The sequence below is a fragment of the Acanthopagrus latus genome, chromosome 5, assembly GCF_904848185.1.
Source record: "Acanthopagrus latus isolate v.2019 chromosome 5, fAcaLat1.1, whole genome shotgun sequence".
In the NCBI taxonomy this organism is placed as follows: Eukaryota; Metazoa; Chordata; class Actinopteri; order Spariformes; family Sparidae; genus Acanthopagrus; species Acanthopagrus latus.
In genome coordinates, this window is record NC_051043.1 from 1,462,156 (window position 1) to 1,488,054 (window position 25,899).

Genomic DNA, 25,899 nt, shown 5'->3' on the forward strand with positions numbered 1-25,899 from the left:
CTAAGATCTTTGCATCCATGTTTATGAGGGAGATAGGCCTGCAGGAGGCGTATTCTGTGGGGTCTTTTTTGGCAGAAAACCATCAGGACCTGGACACTTGCGTGACTGCTTCAAGGAAATAGCCACAAAAATTTCTGCCAGAGATGCTGGCGCTTTCAACCTCTTCTGTAATGAAAGTTTGGGAATACTGAGAAAATTACTTGTCTGTCAAGTCAAGAATTGCATCATAATCACTGTGAGACTCTGAGGTGTAGAGCTGGGAATAAAAGTCCCTGAGTGTTTTATTTATTTGCATGCACTGACATATATTTGTTTCACTTTAGAGCCTCTGCTTTGGTAAACTAGTAAAAAAAAATTAAAATCAGATTTGTCTCCATATATGTAAAACAGCACTTTATTTTGTAAAACTGAGTGTTCAGTTGAATGAGCTGTAAGCAGATAAAATTTGGTTTTAAGCTCCAATCTTTTTTTTATTTTTTATAAAGGTCCAGGACTTGACTTCGATTGCTTGGCAATCTCTTCAATTTCATGTGTAGGATCTGATTCCTCTTTGCAGGATTTCTGTTCCATTATTGCCGTATGCTATATTCTGTCCCCCAAGGTACATTTGTCTGTTGGAGGACAGGGAAGGACATGGTCAAAACAGGAGAGTGGTCAGAAATTATTATACTTTGGATGTAGAGAGTGCCACACATTGCACCATAGTCAGAGAGAGAGGCTTGAATGAGAGAGGCTTACATAGTTATCATGTTGGGGTTAGTAGAGGACTATCTATCTAAAACCGGGTCTGGCCAACAACTGAAATCGCCACCACGTATGAGAGAATATGTGTTGAGGTCTGGCAGTGTGAAAATGACTTGGCGGGCACATTTACAACCATCCAAAGGAAACGTTTTGACTGATTTAAATGTAAATAGTTACACATAACTTTGTAAATTTAGATTAAATTTAGCGAAGCAATACTATAGCAACACCATGCAACATCTCGGACACTCTCCTAAGGCACATACATCAACAAGTTGGTCATGGAGGATGAAACTACATGTTGTCTAAATTGTGTCAGAAGTACTGGATTCCAGTGGTTGGTATAGCCATGAGCAGGATTTTGCCAAAGTACGTTGTCTGCCGTAGGCTGCAAACTGCTCCGGGGTGCCAGCTGATGGCAGATGTTCCTGTTGACATGGTCTGTCCAGATGAAGCACCATTCACCAGAGTTGAGTGGACTACTTTGGACCTTTTGAGGTCAGGAGTTGGAGGAGCGTAGTAAAAAGATATGGAGTGATATTCACCTGTCTGGCAATACGAGCTATACACATCGAAGTGGCTTCTTCTTTGGATATGGATTCCTTTATCAAGGCACTACGACGATTTGTGGCAAAGCGTGGCCAAGTTTAGGAAATACGGTCTGTTGATGGAACAAAGTTAGCTGGAGGAGAACTTGAGCTGAGAGAGGCCATTAGAGGTTGGAATCAAACTCAGATAAATGGTGTTCATCTTCAGAAGGGGATAAAGCGGATTTTCAACCCTCCAGCTGCTTTGCACCACAGTGGTGCCTGGGAAAGGTTGATCAGGTCTGTGCGAAAGGTCTTGAATTCCATCTTTAAGGTGCAAACCCTTGATGAGGAGGGACTTCATACTGTTCTCTGTGAGGCAGAAGCCATCATTAATTGTCGTCCACCAAGGCCTCCACCGATCCTAATGACCATGAGACTTTAACACCCAATCATCTCTTGCTGTTGAAAACTTCCCCTTTCCTGCCACCAGGGGAATTTCAAAGAGATGACATCTATGCTTGTCGATGCTGGAAGCAGGTTCAGTACATGTCCAATTTGTTTTAGAAGCAATAGAATATCAAGGAATATCTACCACAGTTGCAGGAACGTCAGGGGTGGACTGGCATCAAACGTAACTTTGTGGAGGAAACAGCACCGCGGAACATTCCCAGACGGGAGAGGATTTGTGCGACGGTTGCTGATCAAGACCAAGACTAGTTCTGGAAAGGCCCATACCCAAAGTATGTCTCCTGCAGAAAGCGGAAGTTTGACCCCTCAGTTCTGAAAGGACAGTGTTCTTGGACAGTTTGATCGACTTTACCATCTGACAGTGAGACATGGTCAAGATTATTCTTGAAGGTGTGTGTGTTTGAATTTCTTGACTAGACTTGACTTGCATTCCAGGGAGAAGAACATCCTGATGAACTATACTGATGGACTGTAAATGAGGACAATTTTGGATTTCGTGGTTTCATGTTTCTTGTTTATTTGTTATGATGTAATTCATGGATGGGCAACTGGCGGCCCATGGGCCCCATGCGGCCCTCATCCTTACTCAGTGCAGCCCGCGAGTCAATTTCCAAATATCAATAATTCACAGTGTTGTCGGAAGGAACATTATGTAAACAATTTGTATCTTGATGAGAGAGATAGGGCTACTTCTCCACCCGGATCACACTCCATACCTCCAGCCTCAAAAACACAAAGAACAAACATCTATCCTTTTTAATGAATAGAGAGGCATTAGTGGAGCCTGTTTCATATGTCACACTTGCTCTCCATGGCCTCTCCATGGATGACACCGGAGCGCACTACAAGGATGCGAAGTTGAGCGCACAGAAGGAGAGATTGAGAGCAAGAGTGAGCGGTCTGCAGCGCAGCCAGCAAGAGTCTGTGAGAGCGCAGAGATTATTATTGCACCTTAAAATGCATAAAAGCAAACATGCAAATACATTTATTGAGCACAGAATATATTTCTGTTTCCACAAATGAAATCACGTTTTACCCAGGGAGAAATCATCTTTAATTTTTATGTGTTAGCAAAATATATTTTTCTGTGCTCAAAATCTCCCATTGCTCCTTCACGGCATGAATATGAAACATGTCACGGAATGGGAGGGCAGAGAGTAGAAATATCAAACATGAATATTGGTTTTTGTTATTACTGTTGCACTTTGTGTCTGTGTTATTTTTTATTGAATGATGATTTTTGAGATGTCGTAGCACTGAAATAATTGTATATCACTCAGGAATGTGAATGTTTTGTCTCTGTGTTCAATTGGCTGATTGAATCATGGGGATACACCATCCCACTTGTGGAAGTTTGCGATTACAAGCCCTCAGGTAGTGAGGATAATATTTTTGTGGCCCTCTTTATCATTAAAGTTGCCCATCCCTGATGTAATTATTACAGTGATAATAATTAGGGGCTGGGTTGTAGGTGCCATTTTGCGCATGTTATGTGGGTGTGGGCCGGGAGTAGTGATTGAGTGATTGAATGACTACATATTCACCTGTTGTAGGTGGCCGTGGCATGGAGAGGGGGTGAGTAGGGAGAGTGTATTTTTTGTTGACGGCTCAAACCAACTGCAAACTTGGTATTAGGAACATCTTGCCGTGCCTTGCCTTGTTTGTTTGCTATGCTGTTTGGAGAATAAATACGAAAGCAATTGCCTACACGGAAAAGGCTTCCTTGTTTGTGTAGCGAGTCATCAGTGCAATGCTCCCTCACTTAACCTCTCAGTGACGTCATCTTTTGTTTGGAGTCGCTATATACGTTCATATTTTCTGTTCTTGGGCCTCTCCCCTGTGTGTCAAGTGCAAGAAAAAGGTTTGGTTGGGATTTTGGATTAATATTACAGCTGCATTAATATGTATGTTTCATTTAGTTACTGTAGATGTTTATGGTTGAGCTCATTTGGTAGAGGGCCCTTTTGTTTAGCAGAAATTTGCTTCAGACCCCAGGGAGGTCAGGACCGGCTCTGATTGTTACCCAAGTAGCTCTGTTGACTTACAGTAACGGTCAGAAGATTGCACTTGCAATACACTTGTAAACAACATGTATATCATGGCAGTCTTCACTTCAAATTTTCAGATTTCTTCAGCTCTCATTGTTCTTGGATGGAATGAATAGAACACAAAATACTCAATAGTCACAAAAACATTCATGAAGTCCACCGCTGTGTGTGAAGTGTTGACATTTTTTCCCTTGTCTGTGTCCCCATTCAACTAGGGGATATGTATAAAGCACAAAACAGATCTGCCAGAAGGGGGGGATATGTTGCTACTCTCACCCTGAACCAAATAGGGTCCCTTTTGTTGTATGCAAAACAGTATGAAGTTCATCACTGAAGTAATCTAATGCATAATTTGTCCCACATAGTTTAAACTTCCCAAAATTTTATTACTGCAGTTTATCTTTTTTTTTTTATACACATGTCCTGTTTTGCAATCGTTTCTGATCCAAAATCCCACACTTGAAATGAGTCACAGAAATATATTACAGATATATTATCCTAAAGATATGTGTTTAGGAAAGAACCAACATGACAGTTTCTCATTGACTCCCCCACCTGAAACTGAGCAGGGCCTGAAACTTAACTTTCAAACAGCGTTACATAAGAGATCGAGATCATGTGGGAAAAGTGTGTTGTGCTGGTGTGGAGGAACCATAGTGGGGGAGTCAATTGTTGACTGGACAGAAACCATCACAGATATGGATTCAACCTTCTTTCTTCTAATGTTATCAGAACATACAACAAGACAGAAAATATGTTAATGATAAGTAAGAGGTGTTGTATTGTCTTCAACAGAACACACACAGGTCCTTGAAAAATCTTAAAACAATATAATATATCAAAATAAGTGTCACAATGACATAATTCAGCCTATTCAAAAATGTATTTTATAGGTAATAGATGGATGGACTTGCATGAGTTAAATGAGAAATACACATTGTTTTCCAGCTTTGTTACAGATTACTTTTGCCCTGATGTCTAAGAATGTGAACCATACCATTTTCAGACCATGGGTCTGTGGGCTTGTCCAACTCCAGTACTAGAGAAAATTGTCTAGGGAAAATACAACGGTATATCAACAAGTGACCACAATACAAAAAATATGTACCATATTCATAGTTTCAATAAGCTGAAAAAAGTAACTCTACTAAATCTAAATCTAGTATAAGCGTAAATGCATTAAGCTCATCTGATTGAAAGGTTCAAGAATGCTGCACTTCTGGTCCTGCTTGTACTTCTGTCTATAATGTAGGACCAACAAGATTCAGTGAGGAAATAATTCTCATGATCCCCTGACCTGTAGCACTTTTTCCTGTTGAACAATCCAAAACAAATTTTGCACATTTTTTATCTGACCTCTCGTCTCCCTCTCCCCTTGTTTAAATGGTGTCCTTGTCTCTTCTCCCTCTGTGTCAATGATGTGCTTGTGTTTTTTGAGTGTCCACTTTCACGTTCTCCATGCACGTTCTTGTTCCAGATCAGCATGCTCTCACCACAATCTTCATTATTTTTATGGTAACAATCTGTCTTTAAAATTTTGCTCCACATTCTGCATATTGTAATCTTACTATTTTTATTTTGATCTATTCTGTACACAGTGCATCTCTTTGAACTGGATCATGAGATCCCATCTCTGTTGATTTTTCTGAGGTTTCTTTTTCAAAAAAGGTTTTTGGTATACCTTATCATATCCAAAAGTCTAAGGTTTGATGGTGTTGTATACAGATCAGATTGTAAAGCCCAGTGAGGCAAATTTAGATTTTGGGCGATATAAATTGAATTGACACTTTTGATCAAATTTAAATTCTAAAATCCTTAAATATAAAAAAACAAATATTTAAATGAATTCATTTTGTTATAACAGAGAGTGAGATGTTTAGATTGATATCAGTCACTATGTGTTCAGTACAGAGCCAAAATACACTGTGAAAGCTGTCACAGTGTATTTTCTTTTATGTACCTTGGAAGTACAGAAATATAAAAACAGCTATTGGCTCATCAAAGTTGGAGGAAAATGCTTAGAGTCTACCATTTTGGAAACATTTGCTGAGCATTCCCTCCAGCAGCTAGACTCTGTAGGACTCTTCCTTAAACTGGAATTGTTTTGTTTGTTTTAAGAAACTGGTCCAACACAAATGGCTTGAATTACCCACTTGGATTTGACTACAATAAGACAAGTAACAAGTAACAAGCTGTAAAAGTAGCAGATTACAGAACTCATGATTGAATTAGTTGTATGTCAAGTAGAAACCATTAATGGATACGTTGAAAGTGCAGACTTAGATAAGATAATTAAATAAGTAAATTAAAATGAAATTAACAAAAGTCTACATAGCAAGGCAGTTACGCTCTAACAAAGCTAGACTAACACTGAGTCATGCCACAGACTTAGCATACAGCACCTATTTGATACAAATCATAAATATGTTAACACTACTACTGACTGTAAAAGACTAACTTTTGAAGATATCTATTTGATTTCTCAACAAGTGACTGCAAAAACCTCATTCAAGTTCTGGTAAACTTTGGAATGCCTTTTGCACAGCATAAGGAGTGTTGCTTTTGTCACCCAATGCTTACATGAACCTACTTTTGGGTAAACTATTCTTAAGACAAGACTTTAGTTTGTGCAAATGAATGATCCATCTGAACAATCAGGCCATTGGCTACGATTTAAGCAGCAGAAGCTTCAAACTAAATGGGTTTGAGGAAGCACAAAATTTTAATTCTATACTTCAATGTGTAGATACAAGGAAAGCAACTGGGGAGGACAAACTAGACCCATATTTTTTTTAAAAGATCTGTGCTCCATTTATTTCTGATGAACTTACTTATCGTTTTAATATATCCATTTCTTCTGGGGTTTTCCCTAATATCTGGAAAGCTGCACATGTTGTCCCACTGCATAAAGGCTGTGATAAAGCTGATCTTAACAACTATTGATGATTTCTAAACTGCCTTGTCTTGCTTAAGTCCTGGAATCATGAGTCAATAATCAGCTCATATCATTCCTCTCAGTGTATCCTGTGTTGAGTCCTCAGCAGTCTGGTTTCAGAACTAAGCATAGCACTGCTATCACCTCACTTACTAATGATATCATATCTGCTGAAAAGGGGAAATACTGTGCTGCCCTCTTTGTGGATCTAACAAAAGCTTTTGACACTGTTGACCATGCTTTACTCACAGAGGTTAACTGATATTGGTTTTGATTGTAATCCCTGCAATTGTTTCAAAGACTACCTGTGTCATAGACAACAATGTGTGACTGTTTCGTGTTTTTACCATTGTCTAAAGGGGTTCCACAAGGTTCAGTACCAGGTCTGGTCTTATTCATAATCTATATTAACAATATTACATCCTCTATAACTCATTGTAACACACATCTTTATGCTGACTATAGAGTCCTGTACTGCTGTGCTAAAACTGCACATAAAGCTATTACAGTGTTTGCCACAGTGGGGGTGGGAGGGAGAGGCAATAAAGGTGTCTGTCAAAGAAAGGACCTCGTTATACCCACTGTTGTCACGCCCAGAAACAAAGCTAGGAGCATCATTCAGTGGGTACTAGCCTGCTGGAGTCACAGGTGCACGTTGGGAGCAACTTTAGCTTGTATCCTGGGGACCAGAGAAGCTACTGTCAATTCCATTGCCCCTGCCAACCCAGCCAAGCTTCTTGTGAGAACTATGAGCAGCAGGGACCGGAAATCAAGGTATCTCTGCTCTCTGATCTCTGAAGTTCTGAAATCTATCCAAGAACAGATCCAGTGTCTTATCATTTTTGAAGTCAGGCTACAGCTGCAGCTCCTTCCCTCAATGCTACATCAACCAGTCGTGGTTCCTGTCGGCCCTTCCTTACCAAGTTTGAGTCGGTGTCTGTGTCTCTTTCTAGTAGAGAGACAACTAATCAACGTCTAATTATGTTTCCCCGGCTCAAAATCAATTACCTGACCTGAGACTTCACCATCAGGGATGTGTACAAGAATAAGTTCAAGTTGCCCTAGCATCATCCCATTTCCCCTCGTTGGTTGAGCTGCTCCTCTAGAGGAAATTAATATAATAATTGTTTTATTTTGTGCTGTCTTGGCTGTATGAGTACAAGCAGTAGCCCCTCAATATGAACATGTCCCTGCTCACCATCAAAAATATCTGTTTTAACCTTTGAGGTTAAACTAAAAGAAGAACTATTTAGGACTGTTTAGAATGGAGGTGCAGCCTCTTTACTTTCTCAAAGCAACACATACTTTGTTTAGTAAGCAGAAGCAGACTTGCTGTATTTGCATTGGGATATGATGTTTTTGAATATAACCATGACCAGATGTGTAATATGTTTCCACACGAGGCAGCTGAGGAGTTCTGAGCTCTTGGTATATCCTGCAGCGCCCAAATATATTTCAGATTAGATGCTTCATCCCCTGGAAAAATCACCTTGTTTTCCAAACAGGAAATAAAGTGAATACATAGAGATGTAGCGGAGGGTGAACCCACGTGAGCACAGTTCAGCGTTCTGTTGATTTGCATAGTGCTGTGAGACTGCTGATGTTTTGCAACATTGGTGGATGTGACTCATGTTCATCAACTTAACCCTTTTCATTATATGGCCCTTAAGTACTGTATCTGTCCAGTTGTCACATCTGTATGAAACGTGGCCATGTGATAACAGGTTTAATTTCCCTTTCCAGTCACAGTCAACATTACAGTTCATAAGCGGAGATGACCTCTGCAGATCGATCAGCAGCCATCATGTTTTGTTTTGACAGAGAGACCCATGGGGGCAGAAACATTATTGACTTACTTAAATTCTTCTCTTGTGAGATGTATAAATAAACATCTAATTGTGCATCATCGACGACCGTTCCCATCCTGCAATATGGCAAAACAGATGCTTTTTTTTTTTCAGTTTAGCTCTGCACACATGCATTTATTGACTGGAAGGTAATTTTCTGTCACAATGTGATAGACAATAAAGTTTCTAGAGACACTGAAATAGTTGTAGTTGCTCATTAACGGTGGTCACACGGATCTGTGTATTGTGACAGGTGTCGCAATGTATGCCACATTTACAGACAATTGACACCAACCGTGTAATCTCTGTGTTTTGGTTTTTCTTCTGCCTGTAAATTACTGTGTGTGTGTGTGTGTGTGTGTGTGTTGGGTGGCTGCCTCGTGTCAGGGCACGGCAGCAGATGTAGGCGGAGAGGCGCTGCGATCTGTGCCGCTGCCTCTCACCCCGCCCCCGGGACATCCATTCATCCACCCGGATAAACCCTCCGCCTATGCTGCTCACATCCATACACTGTGTGCAGGACAACCGGTGTCGGTGACAATTTCGACGAGCAGTTGGTGCTGTAGTTCTTTGGGACGGGAGACAATCAGGACAATCCTTCAGACTGTGCGCAGCGGCGGAGACGATGAGCGCCGCCTGCCTCTCTCCCCTCGGTAAAGTCTCTCTCCCTGGAAGCTGAACGCTTCCTACAACTGTTTCTGCGTGTGCCACAGATGAGTTCTTCTCACTTTGGGGTTCTTGTTAGTTGTGTATGAACGCTGCTCTTTTCTTCTCGCAGTTCTAGTGCTGTGCGGGTTGGTCAGTGCGCAGGAGCAGCTGCTGCCCGGGTCCTGCAACTTTGAGCTGGGCACCTGTGGCTACACATCAGACCTGGACTATGGCAGCTGGAGCATGAACGAAGAAGGTACAGTGTAAATCAACCTATTTGGGGACGTATGCAGTCTGTGGCCTGTGAGTGACTGTGTAAGGTCTGCACAAATTAATTGTAATGTAGGCCAAATCGAAATATGGCCAAGTCAGATGCACGTTTTCTTTTTTTGGATAAAGCATAAATGTGTGACAAACTCAGCATTATACTGAAGTGTAGGCCTGCTGTAGTGCCCAGCTGTAATAAAACAAACGTCACAATCACAATTTTAGTAGTTTTGCCAGTGAAAATGAGAATGATCATGCAGCAGTGATCATTCACACTTATCATGAATCATATTGCAATCATAAAATAATCAAAACATTTTACCATACTGTGCAGGTCTGGTGTTGAACCTGGCTACAGATACTCCATAACCTCTCAAAAGTAAAACGTTAGACATGAAGAAATATATTGATATTTCAAAACAATATTGAATATATACTCACTGATTTGGAAAATCAAACTTGGCAAGGACAAGTCAAGAAGCCGACATATTAAGCCAACACAGATGTACCAAAACCTGCGGATCTTAAAATGGCCAGTTGATACCTGCTTGAGAAGTAAGTTAACTCCATGAGTCCCTGTGTTAAAATGTCCAACTTTACAGCTCGAGTAGACGGTGGTGGAGCCACTTTGATGAATAAATAATTCCAGATAACTGATGTTGTTTTTCTTTTTGGCACCAAGTCTTAATTTCCAGCGATTTTCTCTGTTGCTCATTTTTCAATGTTGTTACCAAGGACTCACTCCATGTTCAGGGGCGTGGTCTGCTTCGGCACACTGAATTAGAACTAATGTGACTGGTGGATTGCTGCGCATGCAGAGTCTGCATGCACAGTGTGTGTCAGGTACCCTTGAAATTAGATGAGTTCATTTGCCTCCTACATGGCAGGCCCTGCAATGTGACTATTGCTCACAGGTATATCGTGATGATGATGATGCTCAAACGATATATCATGCAGCTCTACTAGAGACTTCAACCGGCCAAACTAAACTTGAGCTCAAAGCCGTGATTGTGGTGTTGATGCCTTTTGGACAATTCTCCAATACTGATATTGGACAACCGACATAGTTCACTGTGCATTTGATTGGACTAACAGACTTGGACCGCTGGACAGATGTACATGTTTTGGATGACCCTGTTGGGGTTACCAGGCAGACAGCTGCTGGAGCTGGTGAGCTCTGGAGGAGACCGCTGGAGCCCAGAGCTTTTGGAAGAATAAACACTAAACAAAGTTTGTTTTTGAAACTCTTGGGATTAAAAAGTGGATTCATCTTTACTCTCATGTCATAGCGAACCAAGAACATGCCTAAGTTAACTTCAAGTTACTGTAATGCTCGTGACTGACTGCTGAATAGAGAGGAAGTCTTCCTTACTCTATGATTGTACAGAAGAGATGGGGAAAAGAGAGTATCTGGTGAGAGCTCACTGCACTCAGAGACAAAACTGAACACAAACACAGACATGCACCTATGTCAAATGCAGTGTTGGGCAAGCTACTTGGAAAGTGTAGTGAGCTAAGCTACAAGTTACTCTACATTGAATTAAGCTTCACTACACCGAAGCTACCCCCCAGAGAAATGTAGCAAGCTAAGCCACATACATACGGCAAAAGTAGCTTAACTACATTGAAGCAATTTTTGTATATATTGGAACAGCTTCATTCCAAGTCAAAGCTATCTCAGTGATCAATAAATCTGTCAATCAGACAGATAAGCAGGCAAAAATGTTACATTCAATTGTTTATTAAACAATAAGCTGTGCCCTCACTATTTTGTATATCGTATTATTCAACTATCAATGCACATTTAATTCTAACATCTATGGACAATCATGCACCTTGCTACCATAGCAATATCCACCTGACTTGCACTAATGCAGTGTCCTACACTGTAGCAATATTAACATAATTAAACAGTGTATACTCAGCAAATAGTATATTATAGTTGTAGTTTTTGTTAAGGTTCTCTAGTCTGTATTCTAGTTTCAGCTCAGAATGCAACATAACATGGAGGTGAGTTAAGGTGGATATATTCATATTTCTACTATTATTTGTAATCATTACTGTTAATTTTAATAACCACACCTGCCGTACAAGTGTACCCAACAGCATCTATCCCTGTTGGTAATCAGTTATTATTTTGAACACTAAAAAAAGATAATGACTTGTTTGTAATTTGTTTATTTTTTGTGTAGTTCTTTTTTGCCTAGTTTTGGTCCAAAGTTCTCCAGGCACTATGGATTTTTGAGGAGTTCAGTGACTTTCTCCCCCTCCAAAATGTCAGAACATCACCCACTCTGCGTTCCGGGGCCATAAAGTTCCATAGTGCACCTTTAACATGAATAAAGTCTTAAAAAAACATCTTGGAATGAAAATGCATTGTCACAACTGACAACAGGCTTTTCTGCCTGCATGCAAGATTACTTTTTACAGATAAGTGGTTCTACAGACTTGAAGTAATACATGGTGGCAATACTGACAGCATTAGTCCTTTTACTGAAGAAAAGGATGTGAATAATATGCTGTATCGTAGGCAGCTGGACTGGATGTTTCACCTCTCATCCTGAAGGCTTCTTCAGTTGTCACTAACTGGAGGGAAGTTGCAGGCTTTTAATCTCTGTGTGGGAGTGTCCTTACAGAGTTGTAATGGACATGCGTGAGCTCTGTGTTTAAGAGTCGTTATGGCCACTTGTGGGTTGTTGACTTAACCAACCCTCATGTAGGCTTCTAGGGCTAGGTGGGCTCAGGTGTTAATAGTTGTTAAACTGTCTGGGGAGAGAACTCAGTGCTGCATTGTGGATAGTGGGTAAGTAATGTCTCAGGGGCCATCCACGTGGAAATGCTTTTGTGTGTAAACGCGTTTTGCATTGTTTTGGCTGATCGTCCACATGGATCTTTTAACACAGTGCCTGTACCTTGTCTCAGGGTGGAAAAATCCAAAAAAGCAGCCCTCGCGTTCTCGTGTGGACGTTGAATCCGCATACTTTGCATATCGATGACGCCATCGCCCCTGTCTGACGTATCCATTTTATAAATACTATACTATATATTTTATCATTTAGAACTTTTAGTTAAAAGCAGTGCAGATCACTGTAGCATTGCATGTATAGTGCAGTGTGGTGGCACTGACATTCACTAAGCAGGTGAAACACACTGGATGCTGAGACAAAGTATTCCAGGGTAGCTTTGTTTCCACAGGCAGAGGCATCTGTCCCTGCTGTTACTGAGCAGAGGCACCAGCGCTACACAGGTGATGAACAATGAAAAAACTGTTCATTTGAATCTATCGATGGTGGCTCCTTACGAGGTTAACATACAGTTGCAGATTCTAGCAGGCCCACCATGTATGGGACAACTTGGCACATCACATTATGAAATTAAAACGTAATTGTTGAAATATTACACATTTTAAATGTACCAACCTTTTTTGGTAATAATACAACTTTATTATCATAATAATATCACTTTTTATTCCCTTTCTGTTTTCCACCGGCTGCTGTGTTGTGCGTATCACGCCACACAGTGTCCCAAAGCAGCTGTCTCTGTTTATGATAATCTGTCAGCGCAGTTTATGTTCTCACTGTTAAGATAAGTGGCAGCACCATGAATTGTGTGTGCCAACTGTGTCTTAGCCAAGCCTTCAGAGCTCAATGTGCACTCAGTGCTACAGCACCCTGCTAAAAAAAATAGAGCTGTACCCCAAACAGAAGCTTCAGCAGAGTACCAGTGTGGTTTGCACTAAAACCCCTAACCAGACAGAGATGGAATGAGCTCAGAGATGGTGATAGACTACACCCATTGTGGCAATAAATAGGCTCAATAAAAAGAGGACGGGACCACAGTAGTGTTTTCTATTTGGTTTCCATGGCAATGTGGGCTTGAGCTAAGGAGGCTGGACCAGAAAAAGAACCCAAGGCAGAGTTTGTGGTTAAAACCAGGATGGATGTCCTAGGTGATTATATTCTCTAAACAGAGACAAACGGAGACAAAGACTTCTGGCTGTGCTGGGACAGGATAAACAGATAGACAGGGACTGATAGGGTGAAGTGGACTCAGTGCTGTTTCACAGAGCACCACAACAAATACTTCTTATCTCTTTTTGGTCTGTTAAGAGCTTCTCTTTTCTCTCTTTTCTCATTTGAAATATGTTGACAACTTGAGGTGAAAAGTTCTTCTAATGTTAGTTTCACATTAGTCTGTAGAATACTCCAAAAACTCTCCTCTCCTCTGAACCATATTGTGTTGCTGAAAATGCATGTTGCAGTCCTTGAGACTGACAATTGAACTGGGATACACAGTACCCTGTTAGCAGTGGAGTCCAATATGTTGATTTTGCTCTTCTGCAGTTCAGCATTCTCACTTCTCCTGCTTGTAAGTTTCTTGATGAACTTCATTTGACCAAATAAGGGCTCACTGATACAACTGTAAATCCCCCTGCCTCCCCTCCCCAACCTGATTTAGAACTGAGGGCACGTAAACCAACTCTCCATAAACACACTTTATAGCCGCTAAATTGCCCCTCTGCTCTTTCAGACTGCATGAATGGATTAAAGCTTCTCATCTGTGACATGATATGAAGATGGAGTCTCTACCTCAGGGTTCTGGTCATCACTATTTTGCTTAGTAACCCTCAAATAACCAGACAGCAGCTAAAAACGGCTATTGTTCCAAGATGTTTATTAACTTTTGAAAATCTAATCCTATCCATATACTTTCAAAGCCCATGTGAAGTGGAGTTCCTCATCATTTCAGTAGCATTACATATGTCTTGTTTGGGAAGTCAGGGGCACCGTAGTGAAGTAACCCCCACAGTTTTGGTAAAGTTAAAGTTATGCATGTTGGTCTAAACTTAAGAATGACACAGCCAAATTTTATTTAATGGTCATTCCACACTTACTTTTAAAAGTGGACGTTAAAAATGTATTTATTGTAAATGATCTCTCATCCTACCTGGAGAACCTACCTGTCCACACTCTGTCTACTAATGGCTTCACAAGGGCAGTCTGAGGTAAAAGGTGAAGCGTGCTAACAGAAGCTCAGTGTAAGAACATTTCCTCTAGAGAGGCAATATTGTCAAATGTTAATTAGTATGTATGATGCTACTCTTCACTTATGAAGTAGTATAAGCACTATGCTGTACCACATTAAGAATGAGCAGCATGCTGCCATGATGGCTCACAGCCAAAGATCACGCTGCTGCTAGTTAGTCTGGTACCTCAAGCTTGAGTATGTAATTTCATTGAGAGTTACTGTGACTGAACGCATGGTAAAGCACCTTGAGAAGAAGGAGTATTAACTAAAGGTCAAGCTAGCCAGGGCAGACGTCGCTAACGTTAGCTCTGACTGCTGGATAGTGACAAACAAAAGTTAACTTCACAACTACCAATAACTTCATCAGTGCTGACCAAGAGATGCACAGCAAATAGTATAGTGAAAATAGATCCAACTCTGAGAGACTGGCATGGCCCTCACTCAGAGCCTCTCAGTCCGACACATTTCAGACAGTCTCTGCAAGAAGCTGACACGGAGCACCAGAGCTCATTGAGTCAATGGAGCGCTGGGCCAAAAGGAAAGTGCTTCTTGCATTTCACATCATTTTGCCTTTTTTTTCTTCAAAACACAAAATCCTGTTGCTGGTAAATGGGTTTTCTGGCTGTCAACAGCAAAATGAACCATACTATATTACTACTGCTATACTTGGACCCAAAGACAAGCCTGTCAAACAGATTTATTGTGAAGCTTAATTTAGGGTTACTGCTTCATTAAACACTCACAATTCTCTAGATATGAGCAAAGTATGAACACCATATCTTTTGACGATGTAAATTAAGATTGGTTTATAAATTGATTCAAAATCTTAGCATTACAAAATTCATAATCTCTGTACATGCATATGTGTTTCATTTTGTTGTCATAGGGCATCTAATAACAGTGGACTCAGCCTCCTTACAAGACCAAGAGCAGGCAGTTCTTGTCAGTCCGGTTCTGGACCAGCAGGAGTGGAGCTGTGTGAGGCTGGTGTACCAGATCTCTGGTCAGGGATCTCTGCAGCTCCACCTCAGGCCAGATGGTGATAACTTTGACTACTGGATCTGGACTGCCAACAAAGCCTCTGACAGCTGGCTAATCGCTAGTGTGGATCTACCCAACACCACAGTCCCCTACCAGGTGGGTTTGGCTGTGTAGACCATAATCACAGTGATCCATTTTTTAAGACGATGTCACTTTCAGTTTGACCATTTTTTTCTTTAAGTCAAAATTCTTAAATGATGAGTGTTGTGAAAAGAGAAGGCAATGTAACACAGCAGTGAACATGCTCCTGTCCCACCTTTTTGGAACATGTTGCACTCATCAAAATCAGAACAAGAATTTCACTATGTAGTGAATATGCATCATTTTTTCTTCCATCAAGATCCATGCATTATTATCTCCTGAGAAATTAACAACAATGTTGAAATATGCCCAATGTTCAAGAAAGTTAGAAACAAAGTTTCTGGATCTGTCCCTTTATCCTGATCCAAACCAAAAGTTTACATGGTCTATCCTGGGCTTCCATCCAAATTCTGTGGAAATCTGTTCAGTAGTTTTTTGTAATACTGCTGGCAACCAACCAGCTAACAACAAACAGACAGGGGTAAAATTATAACCTTCTTGGCTGAGGTATTGAGTGTAAAACAATAAACATTATCAATTTAAACATTCAGTATTCTGTCTTCGAACTGTATTCAACTGAACTTTGTTTGACATGGATTTGTAAATCAGTGCATTCTGTTTTGAAGTTTTACACAATGTCCTAACTTTTGTGGAATGTGGTTGTATTTGTTATATACTTATATGTATTAGCTTTTCTTACTAATCTAAATTCAAAGAAAGCTCACCACCCTTAAATACAGGATGAGTTTAAGGCCAAGGCCCACAAGTACTTGAAAGGAAGTAATGATGTCATAATAAGCCACAGCAGTGGCCTTTCCATAACAATATTCTTTGAAACGAGCCAGTCTTAAAATAAATAAACCAAACCTGTAAAAGAACAAATTGTATAACATGGTATTAACTCTGTAATGGGGACAGATTGTGTGGTTGTTCCACATGCCATGCTGAATTATGAGAAAACAATATATAGGTTCTTAAAGTAAAGGCAGACAAGGAACGTTTATAGGCTGACTACACAGTTATCTCCAATGACTTAAGTATGGCTTCAGACCAGTGTTTATAGCTCTATATTTAGAACTTGTATTAGTGGTCAGTGTGCTCTGAGGCACTGACTGTAAGGGTTGTCTGTGTCTGGGCAGATACGAATACATCTACAGTTTGTAGATGACTCTGAGTTTGTTCCCTAGATCGCAGTAGCAGACCAATATTTCAAACTTAGAGGGCAATTCAATTTTAAAGACAAATGAGGTGTTATTGTGATATGACTTGGGATGTGCATAGTCAGATGATGACATAATGGGGTGCGATATGATGTGTGATGTGACATATAGGGATGCACCGATTCTGTGATTCTGGACCATTACCACTACTAATATGTACAATTACAATATGGCCAACAGTTGATGAGGACACCAATGTTGATTTTGTTGTTGTTTATTCCATTTTTTGTGCCAAGGAAACAAATGAATTAATCCTTATTCCACGAAATATGATTTAACAGTCAATCTTTAATTACACGATCTCTGAAGGAGCACAAATTCCATCAGACAAATTTATCAAACAATCTGTACTTTTTAGTTTTGGGGAAAAAAAATAATCAGAATCAGAAGAGAAAATCTGCATTACTGCAGAACTACAGGTTCTACTGTGTTGCTGAACACAGCTACATTTACATCTACCTCGTCCAACCCCACCACACCTCTTTGTTCTTTGTTTAGTGTCTTGTCACCATAGATTAGTTAGTGTTTTGTTGTTGTCATGCCTTAGTCAGACGATTTGTTAATAAATGTTTGACAATAAACAGCAGAGATATCACAAAGCAGTGGTTTGTGAATGTACCAGCGCAAAATTGATGTGAAGCAGCAGATACACATTTGCTACCGAGTTATAGCAGTCAACAAGATGAATATTGTGTCAAATAATAAGTAATCAAATATCGATAACAGTGCTCAGCCGATAATTGGTGCATGCCGAGTGACATAATGTGTCACGTGATTTGATGTTTAAAGAATAATTTAGGCTAGGCCCTTATGTTTAAATGTGCTAAGAACCATGAACAAAGCCATTCTACAGTGGTGGAAAAAAGTTTTCGGACACCCTTAAGATTTTACACGATCTCAAATATTATCATGAAATATTTGTGGAAAAATCTTTTTTGTGTTTCAAAAGGTGCAGCTGCATTAGACAGACAGTTTTAATATGTCAGTTCCTCAACATTGTCCGTATCAAAGTCAACAAATAACAGAGAATGTGTTCAAAACGGAACAAAAAATAAATAAACCATCACATTATCAAATTAATGTTTAGAAGCCCTGCCATTAGCATGCAGTAGGGCTCTAATCCTGGCTGGCATTTTCCCCACGATCCTTTCCCACTGTTGAGGGGTAATCTTGTCCCGTTCTTCTTGAATTAGTGCCTTTAATTCATCTAAACTCTTTGGTTTTTGCTTTGAAACGGACCTTTTGATAATCCACCCCAGATTTTCAATGGGGCTCATGTCCGGGGATTGAGCTGGCCAGTCTGAGACCTGGATACTGTGCTCCTGCAGTCAAGTTCTACTGGTCCTGGATGCGTGGCAAGGGGCATTATCTTGTTGTTTTGACCTCGATGGAACAGTGCACGTGCAGATGGGAGCATGTGGCTTTCGAGAATGGCACAATACTTGGCAGAGTTCAGTGTGCCATCACAGACAGTGAGATGACCAACACCAGCAGCACTCATGCATCCCCAAACCATGATACTGCCCCCCCATGCTTGACATTAGGTACTGTACATGCTTGTGACAATGCTTTGCCTGGCCCTCTGCGTACCCTCACATTAGCAGGAGGAAGATAAAGCTGGAAACTGGACTCATCTGACCACAGCATCTTCTTCCAATTCCTGGCTGTCCAGTTTTTGTGTGCTTGGGCCCAATGACGCCGGGCTAACCTTTGTCTCTCATTGATCAGGGGCTTCTTGACAGCCTTGTAGGACCTTAACCCATGATCTAAAAGTCGGCCATGCACAGGGCAGGTGGAACACTGGACACCGGTTTGGTTTGACCACTGCTGCTGATGTCATTCGGCGGTTTTCCCCGCACATGTGAATCAGGATGCGGTCATTTCTTGCTGAAAAAACCCTTGGACGCCCAGATCTGTGTCTGTCTTCCAAGCTGTTGGTTTGTCTGTATTTCTGTGTATCCAACTGCTGAAGGACTGCATCTGCACTTCCTGGCTATCTGGCGGCAGCTGTACCCTTCCTGGCTGAGAATCTGAATCTTCAGGCATGTTTCCTACGTTAGGTTCCTTGTCTTAGCCATTTTTGTCTCTGGAGAACTTTCAAATGTGCTGGCTTTATATAGACACTATGCACGGCAAAAAAAAATAAAAATGTGTCTTTTAATAAAAAAGGACGACTTTCATTAGTGGATCACTGGTACCAAAATTACCCAATACTCAAAATGTCTTATGGATTTTTATGGAACCAATCAATTTTAAGTTTCCAATGGCTTCTTTAGGATTTGTTTAGTATTTTAGTTGTGACTGTACTGAAAGAAATTGCACTTGAAGACCTAAAAGTGTCCGTTCACTGTCTGAAAACTTTTTTCCACCACTGTAAAATCTCTTAATGGTTTTCCAGCCAGTCAGAGAATTTATTTTAAAATAGTGCTACTGGTCTACAGATCAGTCACTGTGCTAGGACCGAGTCATATTTCTGACATGGTTTTTTCCATACGAGTCTAATTGAACACTGTGGTCCTCTGGCCAACAGAAAAACAAAGGGAAGCTGCATTTTGTCATATGCCACGCAATGATGTGTTGATTTTGGCACTAAGCAATGTTAATTTAATCTGATGTAACATTGGTAATGTTGCTGGCTGTTTTCTCTCTGCCACAGATTTTGCTGGAGGGTCGACCTGAACATGGCTCAGGGAACAGCGTGGCCATCTTTGAAATTCACATTGTTCCTGGTTACTGCATAGGTCAGTATCGAGATTATGTTAAGTCACTTGTTGGTAACACTTTATATTAACCATCATTAATAAATGGTTAATGTATTGTTGATTAAACTTTGGTTAATAGTTACCTCACTGTTAACAAAGAATGCATGCTTCATAATCCATTGAGTAAGCAATTGTTTATTGTAGTAAGTAAGTTGTAACCAGTAGTTATAATACTAAATGGTATGTAAATGGTTAATAGACTATGTAATTCATCTATATAAATTACTTGGATAGTCTTTGTAAAGGTGAAACTGATGATTATAAACCTTTGCAATTGCTTCATGAATAGTTAATTGTTTGTCAACAGTAACAGTAAAACAGTAAAATAATTATGAACTAAGGTTTATTTAACTATAAATTTACCATTTATTAATAATGATTGTTGGAAATGGATGGATGTATGATAAAATAAGTACGACTGAGTAATGAATAATGGTTGTCTTTGCTGTTCCTGTTATAGAGTGTAATTTTGAAGAGCATCACCTGTGTGGCTACAGTAACAGTTGGAACCCAAATGTCAACTGGTACGTTGGGGGGAGTGTGGCAAGAGAGCCTGAGTCTAACCTGGTAAACTACACCCACAATAACCAGAGAGGTATATGCACACTCACACACTGGCCTTGTTTCCATAACTTGTAGGGACATTACATGGAAGCCAGGCAGACAGTCAGGCATTGGCCAATGTCTGGACTGCCGGCAAGCTTCTGTGACTCTAGTCTTTGTGATCCGTCCTGCACCATTTGCACTAGTCGGCTGTTGTCAGCAGCTATTCAATGAACTGAGCAAGTACAATTGGTGGAGGAGCCTGTCGCAGGCTTTGCATCAAAGGGAATTAATGCAAAAGAAGAGAAAGTAAAATGAAAGGAACAGCCCCTTGAGCCTGTTCGTGTAATAGCCATGATTTCAACTAGGGATGTCCTGATCAGGTTTTTTTTACCCCAATCCCGATCCAAGTCCTTTAAAGGGATATTCTGGTGTAAGTTTAATCCATGGTCTAACACACCTTGATACCGAGTAGCCCCCCCCCCCGAGAGATAAAGTTTGTGGACCGCTAGCTTACGTAGTTTTAGCATCCTCAGAAACGACCGCACAGCAACAAACACTGCAGTAAATGGGTCCAAGAATAAACCGCCATCAAAAAAACCACAAATAATGCTCAGAACAGCACCAGACTTCAGCAACATTACAAACAGGGTCCCAGCACATATTTCAAGGCATCAAACATTTGATATCATTGCCAGATTTGTCAGAAATGATTAAAAAAAACTCACCACGAGACACGTAACTCCAAAAACTGAAAGTCAATTTGTGGTGGCCAATGTTGATATTGTGGTGGACCACCACAAATAAATGAATGTGTGGGAAACTGTGGGGTTTACTTTGGCTTGGTAAGACAATCAATCAGACAATCAATCAGCAATTTAAGTCAAATTCCAAAACCCAACACAGATCACAACAGGAGCTCCTATGCAGTCCCTTCCGTCATTCCCTGTTTTCATGTTTTGTTGTCCATTCAGGCCGAATTCATTACGTTCGATTGGTAATGCCTCACTGCATGTTTAGTATGCAGCTGTATCTGAAATAGTTAAGTTTCGTTTTGATCGAAAGTAAAGAGAGTTATGTGCATAAGCCTCTCGTTTACAACTCACAACACAAGCGCCACCTCCTTATCACATTTCGCGCAAGTGCAGAACGTACACGCTACTGTGGAGTAGGCAGCATGCCGATGCGGTGTGTTTCAATGCAACTTGTCTGCCGAACGGGTCAGACAAGAGGCAACAGAGTGGTCGGATAAGACAGTTGGACGTCTGAGCGGTGTGTGGGGGCCTTTAGGCGGCTCGGTCCGCAGTTTTAGACAGAGGCCGGCAAACTGGGGGTCTGTTTTGGTCCTCCGATTTTCCGCCTTGAAGGGAACACTTATTTCCGCCTCGCTTTCTATCTAAAAATGAGGCAGAAATGTGCTGGTCTCTGCTTGAGGTGGGCGGAGGTGTCAGTGACCTGCACTGTTGTGCGACCCACAACCAGGGAGTTTTAAAACCAAGGAACAGCTGATCACTTCATCCACGGACATGAAGATGAACAACTGGACAGCCGCAGAGATCCAGGAGATGCAGCGTCTCCTCGGTCTCTGTAGCTGTTTGGTTGTGTTAGCTTGTTGTTGTGTCGGCAAGCTAAGGACGGTCGTTACTTTCAAATTAAAAGCCCCCCGCTAAGAACCCAGTTCTAAATGGGGTGCAATGTAAAGCTCTTATTTTAAAGACAAATTCTGTGTCACTGTTCACAGCCTTATACTTCTACTATTCATTTTGAATTGCCATATTTAGTCAGCTTTGGTATTCATTTTAAATTGCTGTATTGAGTCAGTTTTAGCGCTCATTTTGAATTGAGAGTCTGCCTAAGTGCCTATTTGAGACTCAGTCTTATTTTATTTCTGAATTTTATTTATTGAAGTGTAATTGTATTGCATTTTTGAATAATGCATCTGACCTAATTGGTTTGCTGAGATGTGCTTGACCATTTTCTTTTAAATTTCATAAATGAAACGCACTTCACCAAAAAATATGTGAATTTCAAATCTCCTCTTCTTAGTGTATTCAGTTGATTAGTCATGCAATACAATTTTGTAATGTCCTAAAATTCGAATTCTTTATTTGGGGACCTTTAGCAGATATTAAGAGAGAGCAGAGAGTAAAATGCGATTAATTAGATTAATTAATTACAAATCCTGTAAAAAATTAGATTTTTTTTTTTTAATCGCCTGACAGCCCTATTCATCAGAGTAAAAAAATTAATTGAATAAATAAAAAAATCACAAATCAGCATGAGGACACAATCAAAGTTCTTCTGCTTCTCATATACACCCCTTCAAGAATCACATGTGGTAAAACAATAAAGCTGAACATTTGTCAAACAACGTATAGCAAACTTAAGAAACTTTAGAAATAAAGAGACTTCTTGTGCGTGTATTATTATTAGTTCCATTGCTGATATCAAAAATGGATGAGTGCATCTTTAACAATTGTATTTGGAAAACACAAACAGGACACATGCAGAAGCACAATTTCTCATGCAGAACTGAGATGACGAAGGAAAAAAATGTGACTATGAGAGCTCACCTGCGCACGGTGCTGCGCTGTTTAAGACTTTCATGGGTTTTACAGAGTCTCTCTCTCTCTCTCTCTCCTCTCTCTCTCTCTCATATCATAGTCTCATAGTTGTCATATACAATGAAAAAAATATATACACATATAGTTCATATTAAATGATAATAATGATAATGATAAAAACAACAATATCATACTATAGCAATAATGGTTCTGATCAGCATTCGTATGTTTCTCTAGCATCATGACAGAGTGTTACACATTGAGCAGCTAATTTTATAAATTGTGGATCTTCTCCCAGACATACTTTTAACAGTTCATCACATTTTGTTCCCTGATATGATGGATCTGTTATCAGTTATCTGCTGGAGGAAAGCCTCTCTCTCAGTTTGGTGCAGGGGGCAGGAGAGGAGAAAATGGGCCTCAGTTTCTATTTCTCCTGAAGAACAGTGTTTACTTACTCTTAATTCTCTGGGCTTCCATTCTTTCTGATGCCGACCTTTTCAACCTGTAGTTGATGGTCGATGAGTCTGTACATTGTTAATGTGCATCTCTGTTTGGACTTTTTTATGCTGACCAGATATTGTGCTGGAGAATATTCTCTATCCAGTGAGTGATAGCATGGATTTAATTTCATTCTTCCATTTGTCAATGTAAATCATTTTGTTGTTTTTGTCTATAGATGCCAGGTGAGTTTTTCAGTAACAGAGACTGAGAAAGGATCTGTGGTGATAGGAATCAGGATCAGCTTGTGTTAAGTGAACCTGGAACTTAATTGACCTTTTGATCATGTGTAGTGAGAGAGGGAAGTGTCCCAGCTCTGCTCTACATGCATGGGTTGGACAGTTTCTGTGGACCTTGAGGATTTCCTTGCAGAATTGAAGGTTAAATTTCTCTGTGGGTTTTGCACTGATGATGATGCCTAGATAATTATATTCTATTGTATGCTGAAGTGTTGTCCCTCTTACTCTGAAAACATGTTTGGATTCCTGTAGCCTGGCCTTTTTTTGGAATACCATGACTTTGGTTTTGTCAAGGTTGATGTCTACCGCCCAGTTTTGACAGAACGTCTCTAGCAGAGAGAGGTTCTGCTGTAGACCATGTTCTGTTGGGGACAGTAGAACCAGGTCATCTGCATACATGAGGAATTTGATTTCTTTGCCTTGTAGATCTGATCCTGGGCTTGGGGACTGTTCAAGAAGAGTGGCCAGTTTATTGATATAAATGTTGAACAGAGTAGGAGACAGGTTGCACCCCTGAAGCACCCTTTTTCCTTGTTTGAAGAACTTTGTTCTTTTGTTTCCAATTTTGACACAGCACTGGTTACCCCCCCCAATTCCATTTTGTAGAAGTTGTAAAAAATAACCCATTGTACCAAATTGTGTCAAAAGCCTTTTTTAGATCTACAAAACATGCAAACATCTTTGTGTGTTTTTTGTGAACATGCTGTTGGATGAGTGTATGGAGAGAGTAGCCAATTTGGCTTCTAGACAGAATATGATGATCAGTGAGATATGCGATTAATCTGGAGTTAAAGATGCTACAGAAGAGTTTACTCGGGTTGCTGTTAACACAGATGCCCCTGTAATTGCTGGGGTTGTACTTGTCCCCACTTTTGAATATAGGAGAAGTTAAACCTTTATTCCAAACACTGGGGTAATTTCCAGCAGCCAACACCAAGTTGAAGTGTTTTTGCACGGCAAGTTGGAGTTTTAAATGACTGTGTTTCAGCATCTCTGAGTTACTGCTGTCTATACCGCAAGCTGGGTGTCCTTCACTGTCATTTGTAGTTCTTTCAGTTTGTCTGTTGTTAAAATTTGGTGGGGAATCAGATGGTGACACTCTGGATTTTTACAGAGGTCATCAAAGTAATTTTTCCAGATTCTGCTATTTTGAATCGGGTTGGTCTCTGTACATGGGTTTCTGTTGATGTTTTTTCATAATTTCCAAAAGGTGTTTTCATTTATAGCTTTTTCAATTTTGTTGAGTTCTCCCTCCATATAATGCATTTTTTTCACATGAAGGAGTCATTTGTCAAGCCGTCCCATTAGGTCACTTGGGTTCCTGTGTTTTCTGTTTGATAGTTTTCTCAGGTTTTGTCTGGATACAGCACATTCTCTATCAAACCATTGCTCTTTTTGTTTCATGCTGGATTTTTTAGTTTGTGTGATTTTTAATTTAGATTCTTTTGCTAAATGAATAAATATTGTGTTTAAGTGATGTGTGGCCAGATTTATGTATTCCCTTTCAGGCTGATACTGGGTATTGAGAAAAGTATCCAGCATGTTGTGAATTTGAGCAGAGTCTAGTGCAGCGGTATAAGCAGCAGTGCTCTATTTCTCTCTCTCTCTCTCTCTCTCTCTGTCTCTCTCGCAGACTGTCCCTTCACTTCCCTGTCATTTCCTTTCTCTCTGTGGATTGGTACTGGTACTGGTATTGGTAATGGGTGGGTAAATGGAATTACGGCCGAAAGTGAAATGTGCTTGTCAAATTGCCGACCCACTCCCGGGTTCTGCTCCCAGCATCTCCCGCTTCCACAAGAGACATCACTCCATACATGTCGATGACATCAACAGACTCATTATCACAGGAGGACAGAAAGGTGTGAACCGAGACACTGTCCACATTAACAGACAAGAAGTTAACAAGCATCAGCAGGTTATGATGCACAGCTCTCTCTTGTCCAGTCATAGGATTCCTGATCCGATATGTGTGAGTGGAAGAATTCACACTCACAACAGTGTATATCGTGGACTCCCATCGGTCCGCTGTCTTTCCTTTCCCTCTGACACGTTTGTTTGAGACCAGGACTCACTCACCTGTAGTGATGGACTTTCCCTTAGTGCGGCGGTTATAGAGTTCAGCCTGGCGACTCTTTTCCTTGTCACTATGCCCTTGAGCAATAGCCATGGCCTCTTGAAGGTCCTTCGTCAGAGACACCACGTAGCTGTTATAACTGCCAATCTCTGGATCTTTTAGGATGTTCTTGAAAAGGACATCGACTGGGAGACACGGAACTCTACCAAACATTAGGTCGAAAGGGGGGTAGCTGGTGGTCTCATGTACAGTACAGTTATACATGAAAGTTAGGGTTTGGAGTTATTGGGGCCAGTTGTGCTTTGCATCAGGCGAGAGGGCTCGAATCATGTTACCTAGTGTCCTATTGAAGCGTTCCA

At 40.5% G+C, this 25,899-nt stretch overlaps 1 protein-coding gene across 4 annotated transcripts in view; it reads left to right on the plus strand.

Moving 5' to 3' along the window:
* The window catches only part of mamdc2a (MAM domain containing 2a), a 47,414-nt gene that overhangs the window by 5,599 nt on the left and 15,916 nt on the right, over positions 1-25,899 (plus strand). For 3 of the 4 annotated variants that reach the window (XM_037097952.1, XM_037097951.1, XM_037097948.1), the window contains exons 3-7: positions 8,960-9,225; positions 9,351-9,476; positions 15,402-15,652; positions 19,514-19,598; positions 20,080-20,214. In XM_037097952.1, coding sequence (XP_036953847.1) covers positions 9,198-9,225; positions 9,351-9,476; positions 15,402-15,652; positions 19,514-19,598; positions 20,080-20,214 — 625 coding nt within the window. In that variant the 5' untranslated portion in view covers positions 8,960-9,197. Of the gene's footprint in view, positions 1-8,948; positions 9,226-9,350; positions 9,477-15,401; positions 15,653-19,513; positions 19,599-20,079; positions 20,215-25,899 lie in introns of those variants that run through there. The other variant, XM_037097949.1, reaches the window with a different exon arrangement.